The sequence below is a fragment of the Salmo salar genome, chromosome 27, assembly GCF_965601325.2.
Source record: "Salmo salar chromosome 27, fSalSal1, whole genome shotgun sequence".
In the NCBI taxonomy this organism is placed as follows: Eukaryota; Metazoa; Chordata; class Actinopteri; order Salmoniformes; family Salmonidae; genus Salmo; species Salmo salar.
In genome coordinates this window covers 12,675,093-12,702,191 of record NC_138317.1, presented here as the reverse complement: position 1 = coordinate 12,702,191, position 27,099 = coordinate 12,675,093, and the positions used below count along the sequence as shown (strand labels likewise).

The following is a 27,099-nucleotide window of genomic DNA, read 5'->3' as shown; positions in this document are numbered from 1 at the left end:
GGAGTGGCCAGACTGCCCTGAACTGCCGGAGTGGCCAGACTGCCCTGAACTGCCGGAGTGGCCAGACTGCCCTGAACTGCCGGAGTGGCCAGACTGCCCAGACTGTCCCGAATTGCCAGACTGCCCAGACTGTCCCGAATTGCCAGACTGCCCAGACTGTCCCGTATTGCCAGACTGCCCAGACTGTCCCGTATTGCCAGACTGCCCAGACTCTCCCGAATTGCCAGACTGCCCAGACTCTCCCGAATTGCCAGACTGCCCCGACTGCCCCCCGGCGAAGCCAGAGTGGCCCGACAGCCTGGAACGGCCGGAGCCAGAGCCACCTCCAGAAATAGGTGGGTTGGGGAGGGGGGGTGTAGCACAGTGCCGTCGTTGACGGCAGCCACCCTCCCTTCCCTCCCTTTAGAAAAGGGGACTTTTTGTTGGTGTTGCTTGGGGTTATTTTTTGTTAAGGTGCTTCTGGGGTAGCACCTTTAAGGGGGGGGTACTGTCACGTCCTGGCCAGTATATAAGGTTAATTGTTTTTGTAGTTTGGTCAGGGCGTGGCAGGGGGTATTTGTTTTATGTGGTTCGGGGTGGTGTGTTTTGTGTAAAGGGTGTTTGATTTAGTAATTCCGGGTTTTGGTTTATGTTTAGTATTCTATGGTTAGTCTAGGTTGTGTGTTTCTATGTTTGGTTGATTGGGGTTGGGACTCTCAGTTGAAGGCAGGTGTTGTCTATCTGCCTTTGATTGAGAGTTCCATATATTAGGGTGTGTTTGTATGTGGTATTTGTGGGTGATTGTTCTGTGTTTCGCCTTGTGCCTTACCAGACTGTTTTTGTTGATCGTTCGTGTTTTGTATGTTCGTTTTGAAGATAATTAAAAATCAAGATGAGCATTCATGTACCTGCGGCGTTTTGGTCCTCATTCACCGACAACAACTGCGACAAATACCAGGAGTTATATTTTCGGCTAGCGCTAAAGCAGCGCAATTGTCAAACTTCGTCACGTAAAAACTGGCGGTCTGGCATTTCCACACCTTGCGCCAGGTTCAGCTATTTACCTGTCTTGCATCAACTCACTTGTGCTGAGGTGGGAGGGTTGGTAATATGTGAAGTGTGTAAAAAACTAGCACAACAGTGACAATTTCATTTAGCACAAATAGAGAGATTTAAGACTCAACAAAAGCTATTCTTATAAGTAACAAGGTTGGCATGGATTTTGACAGCGGAAGCGCAGCCTATTCAGACTTGATGCATAGTGCCCATATGCCCATGGAACAAGAGAGATGTGCTTTTTGTGCGGTGAACCTACTATTTAGAAACCTAAAAAAAACATATTTTTTTAGCTTTTTGTTTCATTTGATTAAAAGCCAAAAACATCCTCAATCAGGATTGTTTTTTTTGTCCTGCCCAACGCATTCACTAAGCAGCCAGGACTATCAATAAAGGGTTTGGCTCATGAGACCGTTTTAAAATAAATCTTTATCACCAAAGCTTTATTACAAAGATCAAGGGAGCAGTAAAACAGTAAGCGGACATCCCCTTTTGTATCGATGTATTGTTCATTATTTTAGCCAGCTCCTGTTATTATTTTGGAACCTTTTATCCATAAAAGGTTTCTAAGTGGTTTTCTAGAGAGGCTTTTGCTGTCATGCTTTTTGCATTATTCACAATTAACATAGGCTTACCTGCATAGTCCATTTCACTTGTATCCATCCCCATTTACAAAGAGTGCCTATTGTACGGTTAGTGGGGTTACCAAAGATGCGCTCCTCCAACCCTATCCAAAATATTCAGTCCTATAATGCAATATCAACGGTGGTTAGGCCTACAGTATATCTTAATATTGCGAACTAGCCTCACATATAGGCTACAATACATTTTAAGGGGAGCCTAGTATTTTTTATTTCAGGAGAAATGCGATGCGTGAAGACATGTATAGGCCTATAGGTGAAGCGATTACAATGTTGACTGCCAACACTCCAAACATATTTATCAAAAACATGATGTATATTGTTGTTGCTATTATTAGTTACTGTAGCCTATGCCATTTAATAAACGGATTAGGACGAGAATATTCCGTGGCCCCAGCCGAATTGGAGTTGATGACATCGAAAGACCGTCAATAACCTACATAACTTGAGACAACCTCATGCATTAAGCCATGGAACACGTAGATTGGCCAGTGAATGGTCAAGCCCTCGCCCCGCGTACAATTTACTTATTAATCAAAACCCAGCCCTTTCACAACAAATTCTGCCACTTAATGATGGACTGACAGAATCAATTTCTCGGTTAACACAGACAACTGACACTGTAATTTACTGCTATATTTACTGCTACTCACCACACATGAGATTGTAGAGCTCAATATTGGAGAATGGTTCTATTTCAGTTTTATAATGAAACTTGGGTCCATAGCTTAAGAACATAGCCTGAGGAGAATAAAGAGGGTCTTCATCATAGGGTTAAGTTATCATTTTTCCATCTCTTAAATACAACAATATCAATATACAGTGAGGGAAAAAAGTATTTGATCCCCTGCTGATTTTGTACGTTTGCCCACTGACAAAGAAATGATCAGTCCATCATTTTAGTGGTAGGTTTATTTGAACAGTGAGAGACTGAATAATAACAAAAAAATCCAGAAAAACGCATGTCAAAAATGTTATAAATTGATTTGCATTTTAATGAGGGAAATAAGTATTTGACCCCTCTGCAAAACATGACTTAGTACTTGGTGGCAAAACCCTTGTTGGCAATCACAGAGGTCAGACGTTTCTTGTAGTTGGCCACCAGGTTTGCACACATCTCAGGAGGGATTTTGTCCTCTTTGCAGATCTTCTCCAAGTCATTAAGGTCTCGAGGCTGACGTTTGGCAACTCGAACCTTCAGCTCCCTCCACAGATTTTCTATGGGATTAAGGTCTGGAGACTGGCTAGGCCACTCCAGGACCTTAATGTGCTTCTTCTTGAGCCACTCCTTTGTTGCCTTGGCCGTGTGTTTTGGGTCATTGTCATGCTGGAATACCCATCCACGACCCATTTTCAATGCCCTGGCTGAGGGAAGGAGGTTCTCACCCAAGATTTGACGGTACATGGCCCCGTCCATCGTCCCTTTGATGCGGTGTAGTTGTCCTGTCCCATTAGCAGAAAAACACCCCCAAAGCATAATGTTTCCACCTCCATGTTTGACGGTGGGGATGGTTTTCTTGGGGTCATAGGCAGCATTCCTCCTCCTCCAAACACGGCGAGTTGAGTTGATGCCAAAGAGCTCCATTTTGGTCTCATCTGACCACAACACTTTCATCCAGTTGTCCTCTGAATCATTCAGATGTTCATTGGCAAACTTCAGATGGGCATGTATATGTGCTTTCTTGAGCAGGGGGACCTTGCGGGCGCTGCAGGATTTTAGTCCTTCACGGCGTAGTGTGTTACCAATTGTTTTCTTGGTGACTATGGTCCCAGCTGCCTTGAGATCATTGACAAGATCCTCCCGTTGTCAGTAACTGCTAGGAGTGGTGGTAGGAGTCAGGCGCAGAGAGCAGAGGTAAGGAAACGGTCGACGCCAACACAACCGGCGTGAAAAATGCAAAGTGCCCAGAACAACAGGTACACAGCATGCATATAAAATAATACTTGTCGATCGCCAGCACATCCAATAACAATACACACTCTGATGCAAAATAATCCCGCACAAACCTGGGCGGGCTAGACAGGCTTAAATAACCATAAATCAAGAGAACCAAATGGGGAACAGGTGCAAACAATAAGACATACCAAACGAAAAGGAAAAAGGGATCAGCGGCGGCTAGTAGGCCGGTGACGACGACCGCCGAGCGCCGCCCGAGCAGGCAAGGGAGCCACCTTCGGTGGAATTCATGACAGTACCCTCCTCCTGATGCGCGGCTCCCGCAGCGCGCCGCCACCGGCCTCAAGGGCGACCCGGAGGACGAGGCGCAGGGCGATCCCCATGAAGGCGGTGGAATTCCCTCAGTAGTGGGGGGTCCAAAATGTCCTTCCTAGGTACCCAGCACCTCTCCTCCGCGCCTTACCCCTCCCAGTCGACGAGGTACTGTAGCCCCCCCCCCGAAGTCTGGAGTCCAGAATGGCGCCGGGGACCCCCCAATGTCCAGCGGGGGTGGAGGAACCTCCGGCACCTCACCTTCCTGCATGGGACCAGCCACCACCGGCCTGAGGAGAGACACATGGAACGAGGGGTTAATACGGTAGTAAGATGGAAGTTGTAACCGGTAACACACCTCGTTTATCCTCCTCAGGACTTTAAACGGCCCTACACACTGCGGGCCCAGCTTCCGGCAGGGCAAGCGGAGGGGCAGGTTTCTAGCCGAGAGCCAGACTCGATCACCTGGTGCAAACACAGGGGTCTCACTGCGGTGCTGGTCAGCGCTCTTCTTCTGCCGTCCACTCGCCTTAGTGAGTGCGTCATGGACGGCTCTCCAAGTGTCCTTCGAGCGCTGCACCCAATCCTCCACCGCAGGAGCCTCGGTCTGGCTCTGGTGCCATGGAGCCAGGACCGGCTGGTAGCCCAACACGCACTGGAACGGTGACATGTTGGTAGATGAGTGACGTAGGGAATTTTGGGCTATTTCTGCCCATGGGACGTATCTCTCCCATTCCCTGGGCCAGTCCCGGCAATACGTCCTTAGAAACCTACCCACCTCTTGGTTCACTCTCTCCACCTGCCCATTACTTTCGGGGTGGAAACCCGAGGTCAGGCTGACCGAGACCCCCAAACATTCCATGAACGCCCTCCAAACTCTGGACGTGAACTGGGGACCCCGATCAGAAACGATGTCCTCGGGCACCCCGTAGTGCCGGAAGACATGGGTAAACAGGGCCTCCGCAGTCTGCAGAGCCGTAGGGAGACCGGGCAACGGGATGAGACGGCAGGACTTCGAGAACCGATCCACAACGACCAGGATAGTGGTGTTCCCCTGAGAGACGGGAAGGTCAGTGAGGAAGTCCACTGACAAGTGCGACCACGGCCGCTGTGGAACGGGGAGGGGGTGTAATTTCCCTCTAGGCAGGTGTCGAGGAGCCTTGCTCTGAGCGCACACCGAGCAGGAGGAAACATACAACCGCACGTCCTTGGCCAAGGTGGGCCACCAGTACTTTCCCCTCAGGTTCCGCACTGTCCTCTCGATCCCAGGGTGACCCGAAGAGGGGAGATTATGGGCCCATCAAATCAATCGATCACGGAGACCAAGCGGCACGTACTGAACACCTGCCGGACACTGCGATGGTGCAGGTTCCAACCGTAACGCCCGCTCGATCTCCGCGTCCAACTCCCATACCACCGGAGCAACCAAGCACGACGCTGGAATGATGGGAGCCGGATCGATGGCCCTCTCCTCGGTGTCATATAGGCGGGACAGTGTGTCGGCCTTCGTGTTCTGTGCACCTGGCCGATAAGAGATCGTGAACCGGAAACGGGTAAAGAACATGGCCCACCTGGCCTGACGCAGATTCAGTCTCCTAGCTGCCCGGATGTACTCGAGATTACGGTGGTCAGTCCAGATGAGGAAAGGGTGCTTAGCCCCCTCAAGCCAATGTCTCCACACCTTCAGAGCCTTGATCACAGCTAACAACTCCCGTTCCCCCACGTCATAGTTCTGCTCCGCCGGCCCGAGCTTCCTGGAAAAGAAAGCGCACGGGTGGAGTTTGGGTGGCGTGCCCGAGCGCTGTGATAGCACGGCCCCCACCCCAGTCTCAGACGCGTCCACCTCCACTATGAATGCCAAAGAGGGGTCCGGATGAGCCAGCACGGGAGCGTCGGTAAAGAGCTCCTTCAGGCGACTGAACGCTCTGTTCGCCTCTGCTGACCAGCGCAAGCGCGCCGGACCCCCCTTCAGCAGTGAGGTAATGGGAGCAGCAACTTGACCAAAGCCCGGATAAACCTCCGGTAGTAATTGGCAAACCCTAAAAACCGCTGCACCTCCTTTACCGTGGTCGGAGTCGGCCAATTACGCACGGCTTTAACGCGGTCATCCTCCATCACCACCCCCGAGGTGGAAATGCGATACCCCAGGAAGGAAACGGCTCGTTTGAAAAACTCACATTTCTCAGCCTTAACGTACAGGTCATTCTCCAGCAGTCACCCAAGCACCTTGCGCACCAGGGAGACATGCGCGGCGCGGGTGGCGGAATAGATCAGGATGTCATCAATATACACCACCACCCCCTGCCCGTGCAGGTCCCTGAGAATCTCGTCAACAAAGGATTGAAAGACGGCTGGAGCATTCTTTAACCCATACGGCATGACGAGGTACTCATAGTGGCCTGATGTGGTACTGAATGCGGTTTTCCACTCGTCTCCTCCCCGGATACGCACCAGATTGTATGCGCTCCTGAGGTCCAGTTTCGTGAAAAAACGCGCGCCGTGAAATGATTCCACCGCCGTAGCGATGAGAGGTAGCGGGTAACTAAACCCTACTGTGATAGAATTTAGACCTCGATAATCAATGCACGGACGCAGCCCTCCATCCTTTTTCTTCACGAAAAAGAAACCCGAGGAGACGGGTGACATGGAGGGCCGAATGTACCCCTGTCTCAGAGATTCCGTGACATATGTCTCCATAGCCAACGTTTCCTCCTGTGACAATGGGTACACGTGACTCCTGGGAAGTGTAGCGTTTACCTGGAGGTTTATCACGCAATCCCCTCGTCGATGAGGTGGTAATCGGGTCGCCCTCTTTTTACAGAGGGCGATAGCCAAATCGCCATATTCTGAGGGAATGCGCACAGTGGAAACCTGGTCTGGACTCTCCACCGTCGTCGCACCGATGGAAACTCCTTTACACCTGCCTGAGCACTCCTCTGACCACCCTCTGAGAGCCCCCTGTCTCCACGAAATATTAGGATTGTGATTGGCCAGCCAGCGAATCCCCAGCACCACCGGAAACGCAGGCGAATCAATGAGGAAGAGACTAATCCGTTCCCCATGATCCCCCTGCGTTACCATGTCCAGTGGCACCGTGGCCTCCCTGACCAGTCCTGACCCTAATGGTTGGCTATCTAAGGAGTGCACGGGGAAAGGTTGGTCCAACGACACCAGGGGAATCCCTAGCCTTAACGCGAGCCCACGATCCATAAAGTTTCCAGCTGCGCCTGAATCGACTAGCGCCTTATGCTGGAAAGAGGGAGAAAACAAGGGGAAAGTTACTAAAACGAACATATGACCAACAGGGAGCTCTGGGTGAGGTTGGTGCTTACTCACCTGAGGTGAACGAGGAGTGCTCCGCCTGCCATCCCGATTCCCAGAGGAGCTCGCCCAGCACCGGTCGGTAGTGTGTCCTCTCCGACCACACTGGGTACAGGAGGAGCCTCCTCCTCCGGTTCCCCTGGACGCGGCCCCCCCTAGCTCCAGAGGGACGGGAGCTGGAGGACCTGGAGGTGGAACCAACAGGGCCCGGTCCGGACCCCCTTCGAGCAGCCAGCAGGTTGTCGAGACGAATGGACATGTCTATTAGTTCATCCAGTGAGAGGGTAGTGTCCCGACAGGCTAGCTCCCGGCAGACGTCCTCCCGGGGGCTACGCCGATAGTTGTCCATCAGGGCCCTGTCGTTCCACCCCACTCCAGCAGCCAGGGTCCGGAACTCCAGAGCAAAATCCTGTGCGCTCCTCGTCTCCTGCCGCAGGTGGAACAGCCGTTCACCCGCCGCCCGGCCTTCTGCTGGGTGGTCGAACACGGCCCGGAAACGGCGGGTGAACTCGGGGTAGTGATCCCTTGCCGAGTCTGGGCCATACCACACTGCGTTGGCCCACTCCAGGGCACGTCCCGTTAAGCAGGAGACGAGGACGCTTACGCTCTCCTCTCCCGAGGGAGTCGGACGAACGGTAGCCAGGTACAACTCCAACTGTAGCAGGAACCCCTGGCACCCAGCCGCCGCTCCATCGTACTCCCTGGGGAGAGCCAGGCGCAAGGCTCCGGGTCCGGACGCCGGTGGAGGGGTAGCTGTTGGGGGGGGGGGGGGGGAGTTGGTGCGGGGGATGCGGTAGGGAGGCCACTCCTCTCCCATCGGTCCATCCTCTCCATCATCTGATCCATCGCTGAGCCGATTCGGTGGAGAATGGTGGTATGATGGAGGACCCGTTCTTCCATCGATGGGAGAGGAGGGGAGGCTGCTCCTGCTGACTCCATAGCGGTGCGGGATTCTGTCAGTAACTGCTAGGAGTGGTGGTAGGAGTCAGGCGCAGAGAGCAGAGGTAAGGAAATTTGTGTTTATTCCAATAAACACAAAAACGGTCGACGCCAACACAACCGGCGTGAAAAATGCAAAGTGCCCAGAACAACAGGTACACAGCATGCATATAAAATAATACTTGTCGATCGCCAGCACATCCAATAACAATACACACTCTGACGCAAAATAATCCCGCACAAACCTGGGCGGGCTAAACAGGCTTAAATAACCATAAATCAAGAGAACCAAATGGGGAACAGGTGCAAACAATAAGACATACCAAACGAAAAGGAAAAAGGGATCAGCGGCGGCTAGTAGGCCGGTGACGACGACCGCCGAGCGCCGCCCGAGCAGGCAGGGGAGCCACCGTCGGTGGAATTCGTGACACCCGTGTAGTTCTGGGCTGATTCCTCACCGTTCTCATGATCATTTCAACTCCACGAGGTGAGATCTTGCATGGAGCCCCAGGCCGAGGGAGATTGATAGTTCTTTTGTGTTTCGTCCATTTGCGAATAATCGCACCAACTGTTGTCACCTTCTCACCAAGCTGCTTGGCGATGGTCTTGTAGCCCATTCCAGCCTTGTGTAGGTCTACAATCTTGTCCCTGACATCCTTGGAGAGCTCTTTGGTCTTGGCCATGGTGGAGAGTTTGGAATCTGATTGATTGATTGCTTCTGTGGACAGGTGTCCTTTATTCAGTTAACAAACTGAGATTAGGAGCACTCCCTTTAGGAGTGTGCTCCTAATCTCAGCTCGTTACCTGTATAAAAGACACCTTGGAGCCAGAAATCTTTCTGATTGAGAGGGGGTCAAATACTTATTTCCCTCATTAAAATGCAAATCAATTTATAACATTTTTGACATGCGTTTTTCTGGATTATTTTGTTGTTATTCTGTCTCTCACTGTTCAAATAAACTTACCATTAAAATTATAGACTGATCATTTCTTTGTCAGTGGGCAAACGTACAAAATCAGCAGGGGATCAAATACTTGTTTCCCTCACTGTACACTGAGTGTAAAAAACATTAGGAACACCCTCCTAATTTTGAGTTGCACCCCCTTTTGCCCTCAGAACAGCCTCCTCGTGGCTATCTACAAGTTGTCGAAAGCGTTCCATAGAGATGCTGGCCCGTGTTGACTGCAATGCTTCGCACAGTTGTGTCAAGTTGGCTGGATGTCCTTTGGGTGGTGGACCATTATTGATACACAGAGGATACTGTGCAGCATTGTGGTTCTTGACACAAACCGGTACCATATCCCATCCAAAAGTACTTCAATATTTTGTCTTGCCCATTCACCCCCTGAATGGCCAACAAACACAATACATGTCTCAATTGTCTCTATGCTTAAAAATCCTTATTTAACCCGTCTCTTCCCCTTCAGCTACACTGATTGAAGTGGATTTAACAAGGGACATCAATAAGAGATCATAGTTTTCACCTGGTCAGTCTATGTCATGGAATGAGCAGGTGTTCCTAATGTTTTGTACACTCAGTTCAAAGATGTGTGTGTGTATATATATAATACATACTGAACAAAAATATTAACACAACATGTAAAGTGTTGGTCCCATGTTTCATGAGCTGAAATAAAAGATTCCAGAAATGTTCCATACACACAAATAGCTTGTTTCTCTAAATTGTTTTGCACAAATTGTTTTTCCATCCCAGTTAGTGAGCAATTCTCCTTTGCCAAAATAATCCATCCACCTGACAGGTGTGGCATATCAAGAAGCTGGTTTAAACAGCATGATCATTACACAGGTGCATCTTGTGCTGGAGACAATAAAAGGCCACTCTAAAATTTGCAACACAATGCCACCGATGTCTCAAGTTTTGAGGGAGCGTGCAATTGGCATGCTGACTGCAGGAATGTCCACCAGACCTGTTGCCAGAGGTATGAATGTTAATTTCTCAACCGTAAGCCGAGAATTTGTCAATACGTCCAACCAGCCTCACAACCGCCGACCACGTGTAACCACGCCAGCCCAGGACCTCCACATCTGGCTTCTTCCCCTACGGGATTGATCGAGACCAGCCACTGGGACGGCTGATGAAACTGAAGAGTATTTCTGTCTGTGATAAAGCCCTTTGATGGGGGGAAAAAAAACCTCATTATGATTGTCTGAGCCTGGCTCCCCAGTGGGTGGGACTGGCTCCCAAGTGGGTGGGCCTATCCCCTCCCAGGCCCACCCATGGCTGTGCCCATGACTAGTAATGTGATATCCATAGATTAGGGTCTAATAAATGTATTTCAATTGACTGATTTCCTTATATTAACTGTAACTCAGTAAAATCGTTGAAATTGTTGCATGTTGCGTTTATATTTTTGTTCAGTATATTTTTTAAACCAATCAAATGAAGTTTGTACTCATTAACTAACTGATTTATTTGAGTAAATGGATCTCCTTCCTACTCACATGCATACTGGCATCATCATTGTCATACCCATGAGCTCCACCTGCACAGAAGGTCAAAGACCCTGGGTATCTACAACATAACACAGAAATATGTAAGAAGCCAACATTTTTCTACATCATGCCCTACTAAAATCCACACCAGGGTTATGTTGATGAAGTAGGGTGGAGTTTCTTAAATCGGTACCTCTCGAACAGCCATCCTGGTTTGACTATCACGCTGACGTCCTCAATCCGTCTACTGTTTGCGTAGTGGAACCGCTTGGGCAGATAGTTTTTCAGGTAAGGCTTGACCTTCTGACCGTTCTTCTTGCACTGGAATCCCAAGAAAACAACACAATATTTTTGATTAATCAGTAGGTTTCTATAACAGATACAGTATGAGGGACAAAACATTATGGGACTGAATACAAACAACATATGAACATCTTCAGTTTGCCTAAACATTTGATTATTCCTCAATTGGAGCATTTCCAGTCAATATGGCAATCACGGCTAGTTTAAATCAAGGTGAATGATTTATTTTTGCTTCTTACTCACCGTCATGTTGGCTACAAGTTGGGCCGAGTCCACTGTCAAAGGAAACAACAGGAATATGTCATTTTTATTGCGATACAAAGAAAAGGTACATTTTCTACATGTTTGGTCTTACACTCACAGGGTTGGTTTTTGTCATTGGATCTAATTCTCCCAAAAGGTCCCTCGTAGACATATAGACCACCAACATTTTCCACCTGGAGTAGATCCTGGAGGACTTCCTTCCTGTCACAACTTGTGTCCTCCATACCTATTGGTGTAGCCCAATAAAGTTTTTGTTGAAGTTTCCACACAAACTTATTTGTACAGCATTGAACTATTAAGCCACAACACTAATACAACAATGCTTACTATTTTTTCATGTTTGTAGACTAATTCCATATTATTCTAAATACATTCCATTTTTAGATATACTAGGTCTATGGGAAAGAGGTCCATTTGCTGTCCAGATGTCAGATTTGTGGAGGTAAAGGGCGAATACATTTGATTCCTTTGATTTATTAGCCTCCTACCGTGGTCAGCTACGATGATGATGTTGAGACACTGATGCAGGTTTAGCTGTTTGAGTCCGTTCATCAGTTGACCAATGACCTTGTCCACTCCTGTGAGAGCCTCGATCAACTGAAATACAGTGAGAAACTTGTGAGACTGTTACATCTGTGACTGTAGTCTTCAATGACTTCATTGACCAAGGCTAATGGCAACCTCATCATAATTAAACCTTGATTATTGTTAAGTACCAGTCTATTTACAGAAAGTAAACACACTTTGACGTGTGTTTACTTGTGATTTATGCACGGTTATATGAAAACAAATGTTGAGTTCTATAAAAATAAAAAAATCTATGTCATTTTCTCTTGGGGTTACTACAATATGTAAATGTCATTACATCATAACTTTGGATCATGATGATTTAACAATATGTTTGCATTTATAAGGCAACTGATTTGAAGGGGCCTTTTCAATGGAGAAAAAGTATGCCCAACATAATAGTCAACAGCACCATTTGTTCACATGTGTGCAAGACATTGAACTTTCACCTTTTGGTGAGCACTTTAACTTGGCGTTCAGCATTGAATCTAAGCCATGTGTTTTGTATACAGCGGTCATGGATCAAAATCATTCAGTGGGTTGCTCTGTCTATCAAATCAAATCAAATGGTTTTTGTCACATGCACTGAATACTACAGATACCTTACAGTGAAATGCTTACTTACAAGCCCTTAACCAATTGATTTTATTTTATTTAACCTTCATTTAACTAGGCAAATCAGTTAAGAACAAATTCTTATTTGCAATGAAGGCCTACCCCGGCCAAACCCGGACGACGCTGGGCCAATTGTGCGCCGCCCTATGGGACTCCCAATCACGGCCGGATGTGATTCAGCCTGGATTCAAACCGGGGGCTGTAGTGTCCCCTCTTGCACTGAGATGCAGTGCCTTAGACCGCTGTGCCACTCGGGAGCCCAAAACCAACAATGCAGTTTTAAGAAAAATAAGTGTTAAGTAGAAAATAGATTAGTAAAAAATAAAAATAAATATTTAATTAAAGAGCAACAGTAAAATAACAGTAGCGAGGCTATATACAGGGGGAACTGGTACAGAGTCAGTGTGTGGGGGCACAGGTTAGTCGAGGTAATTGAGGCAATATGTACATGTAGGTACAGTTAAAGTGACTATGCATAGATAATAAACAGAGAGTAGCAGCAGCATAAAAGAGGTGGGGCAACGCAAATAGTCTGGGTAGCCATTTGATTAGCTGTTCAGGACTCTTATTGATTGGGGGTAGAAGCTGTTAAGAAGCCTTTTGGACCTAGACTTGGTGCTCTGGTACCGGTTTCCGTGTGGTAGCAGAGAGAACAGTCCATGACCTGGGTGGCTGGAGTCTTTGACAGTTTTTAGGGCCTTCCTCTGACACCGCCTGGTATTGAGGTCCTGGATGGCAGGAAGCTTGGCCCCAGTGATGTACTGGGCCGTTCGCACTACCCTCTGTAGTGCCTTGCGGTCGGAGGCTGAGCAGTTTCCATACCAGGTGGTGATGCAACCAGTCAGGATGCTCTCGATGGGGCAGCTGCAGAACTTTTTGAGGATCTGAGGATCCATGCCAAATCTTTTCAGTCTCCTGAGGGGGAATAGGTTTTGTCGTGCCCTCTTCACGACTGTCCTGGTGTGTTCGGACCATGATTGTTTGTTGGTAATGTGGACACCAAGGAACTTGAAGCTCTCTACCTGCTCCACTACAGCCCCGTCGATGAGAATGGGGGCGTGCTCGGTCCTCCTTTTCCTGTAGTCCACAATCATCTCCTTTGTCTTGATCACGTTGAGGGAGAGGTTGTTATCCTGGCACCACACGGCTAGGTCTCTGACCTCCTCCCTATAGGCTGTTTCATCGTTGTCGGTGATCAGGCCTACCACTGTTGTGTGGTCGGCAAACTTAATGATGGTGTTGGAGTCGTACCTGGCCATGCAGTCATGAGTGAACAGGGAGTACAGGAGGGGACTGAGCATGCACCCCTGAGGGACCCCCGTTTTGAGGATCAGCGTGGTCGATGTGCTGTTACCTACCCTTACCACCTGGGGACGGCCCGTCAGGAAGTCCAGGATCCAGTTGCAGAGGGAGGTGTATAGTACCAGGGTCCTTAGTGATGAGCTTTGAGGGCACTATGGTGTTGAACGCTAAGCTGTAGTCAATGAGTAGCATTCTCACATAGGTGTTCCTTTTGTCCAGGTGGGAAAGGCCAGTGTGGAATGCAATCTATATTGCATCGTCTGTTGATCTGTTGGGGCAGTATGCAAATTGGAGTGGGTCTAGATTTTCTGGGATAATGGTGTTGATGTGAGCCATGACCAGCCTTTCAAAGCACTTCATGGCTACAGATGTGAGTGCTACGGGTCTGTAGTCATTTTTGGCAGGTTACCTTAGTGTTCTTGGGCACAGGGACTATGATGGTCTGCTTGAAACATGTTGGTATTACAGACTCAGTCAGGGACAGGTTGAAAATGTCAGTGAAGATACTTGCCATATGTTGTTGTTAATGAGAGTTGTGTCAGGGGTTGATTGTGGTGCTATAAAAGCATGTTAAAAGCAGTTACGAGAACAAAAACAAAGGGTAGTTTCGACACATGCCTGACCTAAACACAAGAAGTGAGCCTTTTTGGATTACATTCCGTAACAACAAAGCAGTACATCATGACCTTTTGCTGTTTTGTCCTTGACAGGAATTGAACAACACCTTTGAGGCGGCAGCCTTAATGCTTGACTGAAATAGGTGCCAGTACTCATTTTGTGTGCTGGTACTGTTTATATTTAGGTGCAGGAACTCTGCAGTAGTGTTAATTCTAATATTAGTTATTTTGTCATTTTGGTTATTTTATTAATAAAGATTTATGGGCCATTTCATCAAAGTACTTCAGAGCGTCTGAAGTGTATCTTATTAATGCGAGAGCTTTGGACTATAAAGTTCTATCAGAAAAAATATTATTCTGAGATAATTGGCTTTAATGTTCCGAACTCTCATTGGTTTGAATGGTGTCAGCAATTTTTTCTTGTATTCTTTTGAACGTAACAACATGAATTGTTGCATTTAGAGTACTTTATAGGTAGAGAACATTGAACAGAACAAGGCTATGTCAATAACAACATTTTTTTTAAAAATGCAGATATAGCTTTATTGTCCCAAGCTCTCGAATGGTAGATACAGTATAAGCTTAACAATCCTGAACCTGCTTTGACCTGCAGATTGTTGTAAGGTTGTTGCACCAGAGGTATTTCAATAGTCTGCAGTTGCTTCCTCACCTCTTCTCCTTCCCTTAATATGCAATGATCTGAGAACACAGGGCAGGAGAAAGCAATATGGTGGACAGAAACCTGTTGTTTGCCCTTCGCCTCTCAAGGTATTTCAGTTAATTGCATATGAAATAACTTCAGACTAATGAGATGCATCCTGGTTGTTTTCCTATTGACCTTACCCCTCCACTGACAGGACCAAAGCTGTGCCCCGACTTGTCCGGCTCCTCGAGGTACAACGTGAAGAAATCTGGCCTGCAGGGACAACAATTGTTATACACCACGACATTATACACAATGCACTTTAGGCTTGAATGTCTCTGATAAAGGCTTGCTAGTAGCTGGGATGCCTCTAACTTAAATGGGGGATTTACCTCTCATTATCTGGCAACTGTAGCCACTTCAGGAGTGTGAAGACCCTCTCCTCAAAAGGTATTTTTCTGAAATTAAATTAAAGGCATGATAATAGAAAATGACAGTTCTTATCATCCAAGGGCAATAAAGCTATTGGTCTATTCATATATGAGAAACAAAATAATGTATTCCTGATTATATTACCCGTTGTAGTCTACGTGGATGTCTGGGAAACTGCCATTGATTTTGACATCTGAGCCAGGCCAGAAATACGTTCCTGCTCTTAGTCCTTGGTAACTGGCAGTGTGCCAAATCTACAATGGCAAGGTTATGAGTGAGAAGATTTTCAAATCACTGCTCAGTACTGATCGAAGTATTCTGTTGAGCAGAGAGTTGTGTTCTTTTGTGAACTACAGCAACCCACGTAAATGGACTACACACAATGAAAAAAATATATATATCGACGTCAGGCCCGACTTTCAACGCTATGATCAAAAGATGGCAGTGGGCCCAGTATCTGACTGTGGGAAAATAAATAAAAGTATTCTTATCTTGCTTATCTAACTCTCTAAAGGTCTCAATGTGAATGGCAAAGCAGAAAGCAGCGGGGTGGGCTCACAGGCTGACCAAGGTACCATCTGGGGTTGGACTTCTCGTCGTTTGACAGACTGAAGGAAGCATTGAACACAGGGTCATACATCTTGTTGTCAACCAGCCCGTGGGACTCGGAGTACATGCCCTAAAGATGACACAGTGGACATTTTGTGAAGAAGAATACAAAATTAATGACACAGTTTTGGTAATGACACAAGCTGATGTATATTTTTATTTATTATACGGTTGAAGTCTTCAATTTACATACACCTTAGCCAAATACATACAGATCAGTTTTTCACAATTCCTGACATTTAATCCTTGTAAAAAAATTCCCTGTCAGGTCAGTTAGGATCACCACTTCATTTAAAGAATGTGAAATGTCAGAATAATAGAGAGAATGATTTATTTCAGCTTTAATTTCTTTCATCACATTCCCAGTGGGTCAAAAGTTGACATACACTCAATTAGTATTTGGTAGCAATGGCTTTAAATTATTTAACTTAGGTCATGTGCAGTTGCAAACCGTAGTCTGGCTTTTTTTATGGCGGTTTTGGAGCAGTGGCTTCTTCCTTGCTGAGCGGCCTTTCAGGTTGGGTCGTTAAAGGACTCGTTTTACTGTGGTTATAGATACTTTGTACCTGTTTCCTCCAGCATCTTCACAAGGTCCTTTGCCGTTGTTCTGGGATTGATTTGCACATTTCGCACCAAATTACTTTCATCTCTAGGAGACTGAACGCGTCTCCTTCCTGAGCGGTATGACGGCTGCGTGGTCCCATGGTGTTTATACTTACGTACTATTGTTTGTACAGATGAACGTGGTACCTTCAGGCGTTTGGAAATTGCTCCCAAAGATGAACCAGACTTGTGGAGGTCTACAATTTTTTTCCTGAGGTCTTGGCTGATTTCTTTTGATTTTCCCATGATGTCAAGCAAAGAGGCACTGAGTTTGAAGGTAGGCCGTGAAATACATCCACAGGTACACCTCCAATTGACTCAAATTATGTTAATTAGCCTATCAGAAGCTTCTAAAGCCATGACATCATTTTCTGGAATTTTCCAAGCTGTTTAAAGGCACAGTCAACTTAGTGTATGTAAACTTCTGACCCACTGGAATTGTGATACAGTGAATTATAAGTGAAATAATCTGTCTGTAAACAATTGTTGGAAAAATTACTTGTGTCCTAACCGAGATGTCCTAACCGACTTGCCAAAACTATAGTTTGTTAACAAGAAATGTGTGGAGTGGTTGAAAAACTAGTTTTAATGACGCCAACCTAAGTGTATGTAAACTTCCGACTTCAACTGTATATTTGATATCCCCTTTTTGGCTAATATACAATTCTGTGGGTCTTTAAAAAGTCATACCTGGCATAGTGCATAACAATGGGGTTCTGTGTGAGGATATATACAGTATGAGGCTAACCGTGGCAATGGTGTAGTGATTAGGGAAGGTAATGCTGGGGAACACAGGCTGCATGTAAGGTGCAGAGGTGCCACAGCTTCCTGTTAGAGGGATAAGGATATTGAAAATGATTAGCCCTTATGTGCAAGCCCATTGGTATGGTTACGGCAGTTGAATAGGGATGATGGCACAAACTGATCCCATCTGACAAAGGGATGATGGGACTCACTCAGTTTGTCTAGGACGGGGATGAGGGAACTCCATGTTTGTTGATACTCTGCTCTCAAGCCGTCCAGTGAGATGAGGAGCAGCGGCTGCAGTTTAAAGCTAAGGGTAAAAATATAGATTTTAGAAACATTTAGAAAATATGTAGAATTTTACATTTAATTTAGTAATTCAGGTAGATATTGAAGCTTTTTCTAATCATCTTGGCATTCTTGTTTTTTTCAATTTTGTGCATTCCTTTTTGCACTAAAACGTACTTCGCTGGACATTTAGGGCTCGCCAAATCCACACAGTCATCTGCCACCCATTCTGTCTCTCCTTCATTTATGGGAAAACAAGTACAAGTGAGAAAATGGAAGAAAAAAAATCATTTCAAGTGTTCCTCCAAATCTGTCTCAATGCAAACATTTGAGCTATTGAGTCCATTGGATGCACACACATGGATACATAGTAATGTGTACATTGACCTGAACATTTCATAACGTTCTTCTCACCTTGACAGACATGTTTGAAGTTGGTACAACAGTCACCAGCACCCAGGCAGTCGTCAGAGCAGTGGCACCTGCTCTCCACCAACCTCGTTTCTCCACAGCGCAGTTTGGTGCACTCCCATTGTTGAGCTGTTGGATAAAGCCATTAGAAGTGGTGAAGCTAGCTAAACCATAATAAGCTGATATGTGAAGAAGGTAACAGTTCTGTCATCAAAGTTCAGTGTTTTCTTAGTTGAATAAAGTGGTAGACTTGAACCCTATCGGTCATGATATGCTATCATAAAAAAATTAGACATGACAAGACCCAGTGGCGGTCGGTGCCGTTTATGATGCGGGAGGACGTTTTTTTTTCATGAGCATGACCTTATGAAAAACGTCCCGTGCGTCTCAGTTGGTAGAGCATGGTGTTTGCAACGCCAGGGTTGTGGGTTCGATTCCCACGGGGGACCAGTACGAAAAAAAATGTATGCATTCACTACTGTAAGTCGCTCTGGATAAGAGCGTCTGCTAAATGACAAAAATGTAAAATGTTATTTATATTACAGCATATTGGATGACTGTCATTCATATTCCATTCACCCAGTTCAATGTAACATCGATAGGTTTAGGCTACTACATAATACTCTAATTTTCCCTATAATATCATGAGGTTGCTAAAACCTAGCCTATGAATGAAAGCTTACAACCTAGGTGCACACAGGTCAAGAGAAACATGTGAGGCCTTGCACACTCTTGCCTGCATCTAGCTGGTAAAGAGGGTGTAATCATTAGTCCAACAGTTGCAAACGAGAGTTCAGGTATGTTCATCCCTGTTTCGTTCTGTTTGCTTCCGTTTAAGAAACGTTTTTCAACAGAATTGGCGGAATGAATACACCCCGTGTAAACACAGTTCACTTTCATAGCAGCTACGTTGTACTCCTTCTCGCATCTATTCACTCTCATCCTCTCACCTTTTCTCTTTGTTTGTGCACTTCAATGCACAACACATCAGCTGTATGTGACCAGGTGAAAAAACCTTTCCAAGCCAAACCATATCATAACCACTACACACAGCCTACATCGTTGTCACCATATTAGCTAAAGTAACATCATAGTCAACATAGCTAAAATAACTAACACATTAGTAAACCGCTACAATCATACAGTAACATTACAGTGTATAGTCAGTAAGCAGTTTAGCAGTTACACCGGCGGGCCCCGGTGGCAATACATTTGTTAAACCAAAAGCGACACTGGAAGAGTTCCAGTGTTGTGTTGGATAGTCATAGCCAGCTAGATAACATAGAATCCCTCTATTTGAGCTGGGTGTTTGAGGAGGCTAAACTAGCTAGCTGCATTTGCAAAAAATATGAAACCTCTCTCTCTTTCTTGCTTCTCCTTCATTTATAAAGAAATGAATTTGTTCAAAACTGTTCAACTATTGTTTTTGTCTCTCTTTGAGTCAACTACTCACCACATTTTATGCACTGCAGTGCAGCTAGCTAGCACTGCAGTGCATAAAATGTGGTGAGTAGTTGACTCAAAGAGAGACAAAAACAATAGTTGAACAGTTTATGCTTTCAGTACTAGATTCATTTTCTAATCCTTTGATTGGGTGGACAACATGTCAGTTCACGCTACTAGAGCTCTGATAGGTTGGAGGATGTCCTCCGGAAGTTGTCATAATTACTGTGTAAGTCTATGGAAGGGGGTGAGAACCATAAGCCTCCTAGGATTTGTATTGAAGTCAATATATTCAGAGGACGGAAACTATCTGTCCTCCGGCTAAACCATGGTGCTACCCTACAGAGTGCTGTGGTGCGCCCCAGAGATTGGGAACCACTGATGTAATTTACAGTAAACATGGCTCACTTGGTTGGAAACAGATGTCCTGAAAGTCATAGCAACAGTTATTGTTGGTGACACACTGAGTATCACAGCGACAGCCTGGTGTCTCATCGTCGAAGGGCTCATAGCATCTGTTCTTGCAGGAGGTATTGGGAACCACTGGAACACATGAAGGTACACTGAGCACTTCCAGTGGATTTCACAGGTGCAGCTTATACAGTAGAACAGGGGGCACCAACTGATGGCTCGCGGGCCAAATCCGGCCCACGAGCCAATTTGATTTGGCACACCAAGGAAGTCTTCATTTTATTGTTGAAGTGGTGATATCAAATATCACATATTATTGTAATTATACATATTGTGGTTGTGTAAGTGATTTTTTTACAGAATCTGCTCCAATAAGAAATAGTGTACCTTTGTTTCGACAGTCCTCTAGTTGTAAACCAAGCCCCAGTCCGAGCCCTAGGATTATGGTGACCATAGAGATCGCCAAAGCACCTATCTACACATACAGACACACACAAACACATACATACGTGTACGCGCACACACACACACACACACACAGTATCAGTATCAGTACAAGTATCAACCACAAAGACACTAGTTCTATTACAAAATGTTTTTGAAAAAAGGGCATCCCATTTACTGTGGTATACCAAGACGGTAACACTTTACAATAAGGTTCCATTTGTAAAGGGTTTATAAACGGTTTGTAATTACGATATTAACGCTTATTTAATCATTTTTAAATGCATTATTAACCATTAATAAATGAGTTGTAACAAATTGGTCAAAATAGTGCTTGCCAAATAGTGAGCCACTATTTACCTGCAGTTATCAACCATTTGTAAATGCACTTCCAAATGCGTATAATATTGAACCCTTATGTATCATCATGCAACCTTATTTTCAATGGTTGCACAGTTAAACTATAGTCATTTTCTCACTTTTGGGTGTGATGCATTGTTGCTCTGTCCCAGAAACAGAAGAGGTTGGTTTTCAGACCAACGGTCAACTCCCATGATGTGTCTTTCCCCCACATTTGAAACCCTGATGATGCATTGGTACACATATTAAAGGCCTCATCTGAAGAGACCTCATCTGAAGATCTCAAGCCATATTACTGGTGCTGGTTTCTGAAAAATGTCCCCTACTTTGTGAGATCTGCCCATCTGTGAAACGTGTTTGAAATAAAGATGACCTGGAACGTGTCCAGAATGTTGTGTTGACACTGACATTATGTGACAGTGCATAATGCAGAATCATGATGGACGTGGCTATGAGAAGTGTGCAAAGTCCAGAAAGAAGAGATTGCATGAAATAATCATTGTTCACAGGATCAAAATGATGATATGGAGAGAGGGTAAATTCTCTATGCAATTTGTTTCACTTTTGAATACAGAAATTCTGCTGGATGATTTAGCACACTGCTCAGTTAGCTAAGTTTAGCTAGCTTTTGTTTAGCTAGCGTTTGTGGATTAGCATGCTAGCTAGCTATAGTAGTTACCTAACTAGCTGTTAGCTGGTAAGTTAGCTAGCTAGCATTATTTTTCTACACACTAACATGAGTGGTTCCAATTTTAAGACGAACTTACTAGCTAGCTAGCTAACTAGCTAGTGATAACTAGCTAACCCCTTTCATCTGTGGTAGCTAGCTACTGGTGTTAGAAAGTTTTATTTTTTGTTTTTATTTTTATTTCCCCTTTATTTAACCAGGTAGGCTAGTTGAGAACAAGTTCTCATTTGAAACTGCGACCTGGCCAAGATAAAGCAAAGCAGTTCGACACATACAACAACACAGAGTTACATGTTAAACACAGGCTATTAGTAGTTTTAGCTAGCAGTGGATAACATAACAAGCTAAGGCTAAATGGTGGGAATCATGATGATGATATCCAAGCACGAATCCAACACCATCATTAAGTTTGCCGACGACACAACGGAGGTAGGCCTGATCACCGACAACGATGAGACAGCCTCTAGGGAGGAGCTCAGAGACCTGGCAGTGTGGTGCCAGGACAACAACCTCTCCCTCAACATGATCAAGACAAAGGAGATGATTGTGGACTTCAAGAAAAGGAGGGACGAGCACACCCCCATTCTCATCGTCAAGGCTGTAGTCGACCAGGTTGAGAGCTTCAAGTTCCTTGGTGTCCACATCACCAACAAACTATCATGGTCCAAACATATCAAGACAATCGTGAAGAGGGCACGACAACACCTATTCCCCCTCAGGAGACTGAAAATATTTGGCATGGGTCCTCAGATCCTCAAAAAGATCTGCAGCTGCACCATCAAGACCTTCCTGACTGGTTGCATGACTGCCTGGTATGGCAACTGCTCGGCCTCCGACTGCAAGGCACTACAGGGGGTAGTGCGTACGGCCCAGTACATCACTGGGGCCAAGCTTCCTGCCATCCAGGACCTCAGAGGAAAGCCCTAAAACCCCACGGAATCTGTTTTTCTTCAATATAGCCACGCAGCACACTGAACATCCCCTGTGCCATTTCATGCTCGGGAATTGTGAGACAGAACAATATGTCTTCGTGAGTAGCATCCCCTGACATGTAGCTGACAAAAGTCATTGCATGGTCATCTCGGCCCTCACAGCTAACGTCCATTTGGAGAGCATAAGCTGGGGAGTTTGAGTTGTTCAGTCAGTTTCCTCCTAATTGCTAGCTCTAGCATACATTCTTAGTTTCACAGGGTTATCTGGCAAAGGTATTGATGGGAGTTTCTGTGCTTCTGCCTCCCCACACATTGTTTTCACCATATCAATTGCAGCCGGTAATTTCAAAGTCTCTGCAATAGTGTGTGGTTTCATAGCGTAGCGGGCTTAGCCATTCGCTGTGGGTATGATTCAAGTGCAAGGGTCAAGTGCGGCCTTTTCCCACGATCTAAGGACTCTCTCTGGTTGAATTTTTACTATTACATTTAATTAATTGTCATTTTGTCATGCCTGCTCCCACTTCCCCTCGGGGGGGCGTCTTCCATTAAATGTTCACTCCCTGTACTTGCTTCTCGTCTCCAGCGTCGGTCCTTACACATTTACATTTTTAAGGTTAACCATATTACAGTGATTTAGGGAGACAAAGATGATTTTATAATATTAATAATTAAAAATATATATTTTTACACGGATTTTGGAAATTCTCCCGCGACCCCATTTTCATATCAGGCAACCCCACATGGGGTTGCGACCCTAAGTTTAGGAACCGCTATAGTAGAGTATTGTCTATGCTAAATTGTCATAAATTCCTCTTATCTCCCAAACATTCCCATAAGGTCTCTGTCACGTTCTGACCAGTAAAGGGGTTATTTGTTATTGTAGTTTGGTCAGGACGTGGCAGGGGGGTATTTGTTTTATGTGGTTCGGGGTGTGTGTTTATGTAGAGGGGTGTTTGGTTAGTGTTTTCCGGGGTTTTGGCCTATGTACTATGTTAGTATATTTCTATGTTCTAGTCTAGTCTTTTTAGTTCTAAGTTTAGTTTATTGATTTGGCCTTCAATTGGAGGTAGCTGTTCCTCGTTGCCTCTGATTGAAGGTCCTATTTAGAGGGGTGTGCTTTGTTTGGGTTTTGTGGGAAGTTGTGATTGCATAGCTATGTTTAGCCTGTAATCCTGTTCGTTCATACGTTTTCTTGTTTTGTTTTCTTAAGTGTTCTACATAAATATATAATGAGCACTCAACCCGCTGCGCTTTGGTCCACTTACTACAACGACCGTTACAGTCTCAGATGTCAGGATGTGAAAATGCTTAACAAGAAAGAAGCGGATGAAGACAGAATGGGACCATTATGTTGTATTTTAAATAATTAATCTGTCAATTTCTCTTCTGATTGGTAATGTTAAAAAGGGGAGAAAAAGACACCCCTGTTTATCTGAATTAGCTAGGCTACTCACTATTCCAATGATAGGCTACAGATTTGAGTCACTGCAATTAAAATTGTTTTCCCAATGTATCCTTCTATTAAATTCAATTTTTTTTCTTACTATGTATTGCATGTTTGAGGAGATTATTGTATATACTGTTAGAAATGTTTGTAACAACATGAATAAATGGCCAGAAGTTTTCCACTTTCTTTTAAGGTATTTTATTTTTTGAAGTTATAAATACTGGTAGGGTTAGGGTTAGGGTTAGATCTGGTTAGGGTTAGGGTGGTCTGGTTAGGGTTAGGGTTAAAGTGTATAGATCTGTCATTCTCATTGAAAGCAAGTCTAAGAAGTGATAGATCTGTTTTTATGTGTGCTATTTCAATGCTTCCTGGTTTTACGTTTCATTTTTCCGTCTTTTACTTTCTGTTTTGTACACCAGCTTCAAACAGCTGAAAATACAATATCTTTGGTTATGGAAAGTATATTTCACAGCGGTTTAGATGGTACAATGATTCTCTACACAATGACTGCTTGTTTTGTTACATAAACTGAAATTAGGCAAACTGTTAGAATTTTAGCAACCAGGAAATGGTGGAGCGATACTGCACCTTTAAATGTATTTTTTGATAACTCAGTTATAAATGTTTACAGGCCTGTTGTTTAAGAAACATGATACTTTTAGCAGTTATAAATGTTGTTAACTCAGTTATAAACGTTTCTAGGTCTGACACCTTTAAAATAAGGTATACTTTTAGCAGTTATACATGTGGGTAAATCATTTATAGATGATTTGAGAGTTCAGTCAGAAGTTAGACATACTTATAGGCAGTATTGGGTACTCATCACTACATACATGAGAGAAGATTCAACACTTTGTTAAACATGTTCAGTCAATGAATGGTGGGTGGTGTGGTCCCGTGTGGCTCAGTTGGTAGAGCATGGTGTTTGCAACGCCAGGGTTGTGTGTTCGATTTCCACGGGGGACCAGTACGGGGGAAAAAAAGTATGAAATGTATGCATTCACTACTGTAAGTCGCTCTGGATAAGAGCGTTTGCTAAATGACTAAAATGTAAATGTAAAAAATGGTGTGAAGACCAAAACAATCAACATTGTGAGAGGATACCTCCTCCAATGTTTCACCAATCAAAGGTATTACGGTTACCATTTCACAGCAGAGCGTTCACCATACTTAGACTATCACAGAGAAGTGATGTGTGTTGATATTATCTGGTCATCTGTTAAGGGGTAATGACGATTGAAAAATGTCCTGGATGTAATTACCAAGGCATCAGGGTTTCAAAGGTCAGTCAAGACACATCATAAAAACCAACCTCCTCTGTTCCTGGGACAGAGCAACAATGCATCACACCCAAAAGTTAGAAAATGACTATAGTTTAACTGTGCAACCATTGAAAATGAGGTTGCAAGATGACATAAAGGTTAATCTTATAAACATTTATAAGTGCATTTATAAATGGTTAATAACAGGAGGTAAATATTGGCTTACTATTTGGCAAACACTGACCAGTTATTACACTATTTTGGCCAATGTGATATAACTGTTTATTAATGGTTTATAAGGCATTTGCAAATGATTAAATAACCGTTCTAACCCATTTATTACCCCTTTACAAATGGAACCTTATTGTAAAGTGTTACAAAATAAAATGTAGGGTTGCTGAGTCACTGTGGAGAACATATGGTAAAAAATGTGCAAAGGACACAAATACACTGGGCATGTGGAGTGGGCAATACACAATAAGCACACAACTGTGATAGTAAAGCTAGCAGTCCCACTGAAAAAACTTTCCCAAACAATGACCTTATATGCCTTACGAGTATCCTTTTGATTGTCATGAGCATTTTTTTGTAGTGCATTTCATGAGTAGTATAAGTATTCTCCCAAGAGTAGTTTATTTGTATGCATTATAAAGTACAATTACACCCTTTCCCATAAATCCAATCCATCTTATGCATTTCCTATCTCGGTAACACTTAAACTACTTAAAGCCTGCTGGTATGTTTTATAACTTACATTAAGCATTTATGAGCCTTTGTAAGGTTTTATAATAACGATTATAATATGTTATGTCTATGTATCAACATTTCAACTGGTTGGTATTTACTTAAGATTGCAATGAAATGATTATGAGACAAAAGTCTTACAATACATTATGACTGCATCATGATGAATATTACCTGCAGGCTTTAAGTTTAGTATTACCCATATCTCATTATACACCATTTCCATTAGTGAAACATTGAAAAGAAGCTGGATGTTGGATGCACTTACGACAATAGTCTTCTTGCCCAGCAACTCCTTGCTTATCCCCATACTTGAGAGCTGTCCAGTTCTAAACACAGTCAACACAGGGTGCTACTTCACCACAACAGTGAACTCTGGAACTCCATGAGCGTGGGAAAGTAACTTATTGTCAGAAGAGGGAATCTCATGTTTCTGCAACTGTAAAATGCAAGAGACCAATTGAAAGCTTTGGGAACCTGTCCAGAACTCAGCTGATATTAAGCTTTACAGAAAAAGTTAATGATTTACAGGGAAGACGTTTTGCAACTCTGATTTTACAATGTTCAGATCTGATTGAAGAGGGCTGAAAGGTTAGAGAGGCGAGCCAGCAACCGGAAGGTTGCAAATTGAAATCCAATGTCCAACAAGAAAATCTGTTGGCAAGTGAGCTGGCAGCCAGAGGGTTGTTGGTATCAAATCCTAGATGCCATTGCCTGCTGTTGTGCCCTTGAGCAAAACAATTAACCCCCCCACAATAGCTCCCCGCACCTCTCCAAAAGCCTGTGTATATATGTGTCTTTCAGAGTGGTTGGGTTGAAAGTCAAAGTCATATTTCGGTTGGACCCAGTGTGTAATTGACCAATAAAGTGATCTTAATCTTAAAGTCAATATTTTCTGAGAGTAGGAGACTTTATTCATTTATAGGGCAAGTATTGCCCTGGTCGTAATTCTTAGGAATTGGTGAACAATTGTTTATGGTGCAATTGTTGAAATAAAGAAATATAGATCATTTAAATCAGCAATCAGCAGCTGAAACAATAATAAAGTGTCACGATTGTCATAAGGAGTGGACCAAAACGCAGCGGGGAAATGTATACTCATCTTTTTTATTTGAAGAAGGAAAACAAAATAAACACGAATACAAAAAACAAACGACTCCAAACAGTCCCGTCAGGTGCAACAAACACTAAATCAGGAAATAACTACCCACAAACCCCCATAGAACAAACACCCCTATAAACAGGACCTTCAATCAGAGTCAACGAGAAGCAGCTGCCTCCAATTGAAGGTCAACCCAATAAACACCACATAGAAATAGACCAACTAGAAATAACATAGAAATACACTAACATAGAACATAACACAAACA

At 44.4% G+C, this 27,099-nt stretch overlaps 1 protein-coding gene across 2 annotated transcripts in view; it reads right to left on the bottom strand.

Moving 5' to 3' along the window:
* Positions 1-26,288, bottom strand: part of LOC106588363 (venom phosphodiesterase 2) — a 46,457-nt gene extending 20,169 nt beyond the window's left edge. Inside the window, exons 1-17 of one of the 2 annotated variants that reach the window (XM_014177271.3) lie at positions 25,998-26,288; positions 20,240-20,327; positions 19,850-19,984; positions 18,002-18,127; positions 17,765-17,825; positions 17,512-17,609; positions 17,304-17,383; positions 15,903-16,022; positions 15,488-15,597; positions 15,304-15,369; positions 15,112-15,184; positions 11,656-11,764; positions 11,265-11,393; positions 11,147-11,178; positions 10,794-10,921; positions 10,610-10,679; positions 2,330-2,417 (exon numbers count right to left, since the gene is read on the bottom strand). In XM_014177271.3, coding sequence (XP_014032746.1) covers positions 2,330-2,417; positions 10,610-10,679; positions 10,794-10,921; positions 11,147-11,178; positions 11,265-11,393; positions 11,656-11,764; positions 15,112-15,184; positions 15,304-15,369; positions 15,488-15,597; positions 15,903-16,022; positions 17,304-17,383; positions 17,512-17,609; positions 17,765-17,825; positions 18,002-18,127; positions 19,850-19,984; positions 20,240-20,327; positions 25,998-26,039 — 1,555 coding nt within the window. In that variant the 5' untranslated portion in view covers positions 26,040-26,288. The remainder of the gene's footprint in view (positions 1-2,329; positions 2,418-10,609; positions 10,680-10,793; positions 10,922-11,146; positions 11,179-11,264; positions 11,394-11,655; positions 11,765-15,111; positions 15,185-15,303; positions 15,370-15,487; positions 15,598-15,902; positions 16,023-17,303; positions 17,384-17,511; positions 17,610-17,764; positions 17,826-18,001; positions 18,128-19,849; positions 19,985-20,239; positions 20,328-25,997) is intronic. The other variant, XM_045709456.2, reaches the window with a different exon arrangement.
* Positions 26,289-27,099: the final 811 nt, after the last annotated feature.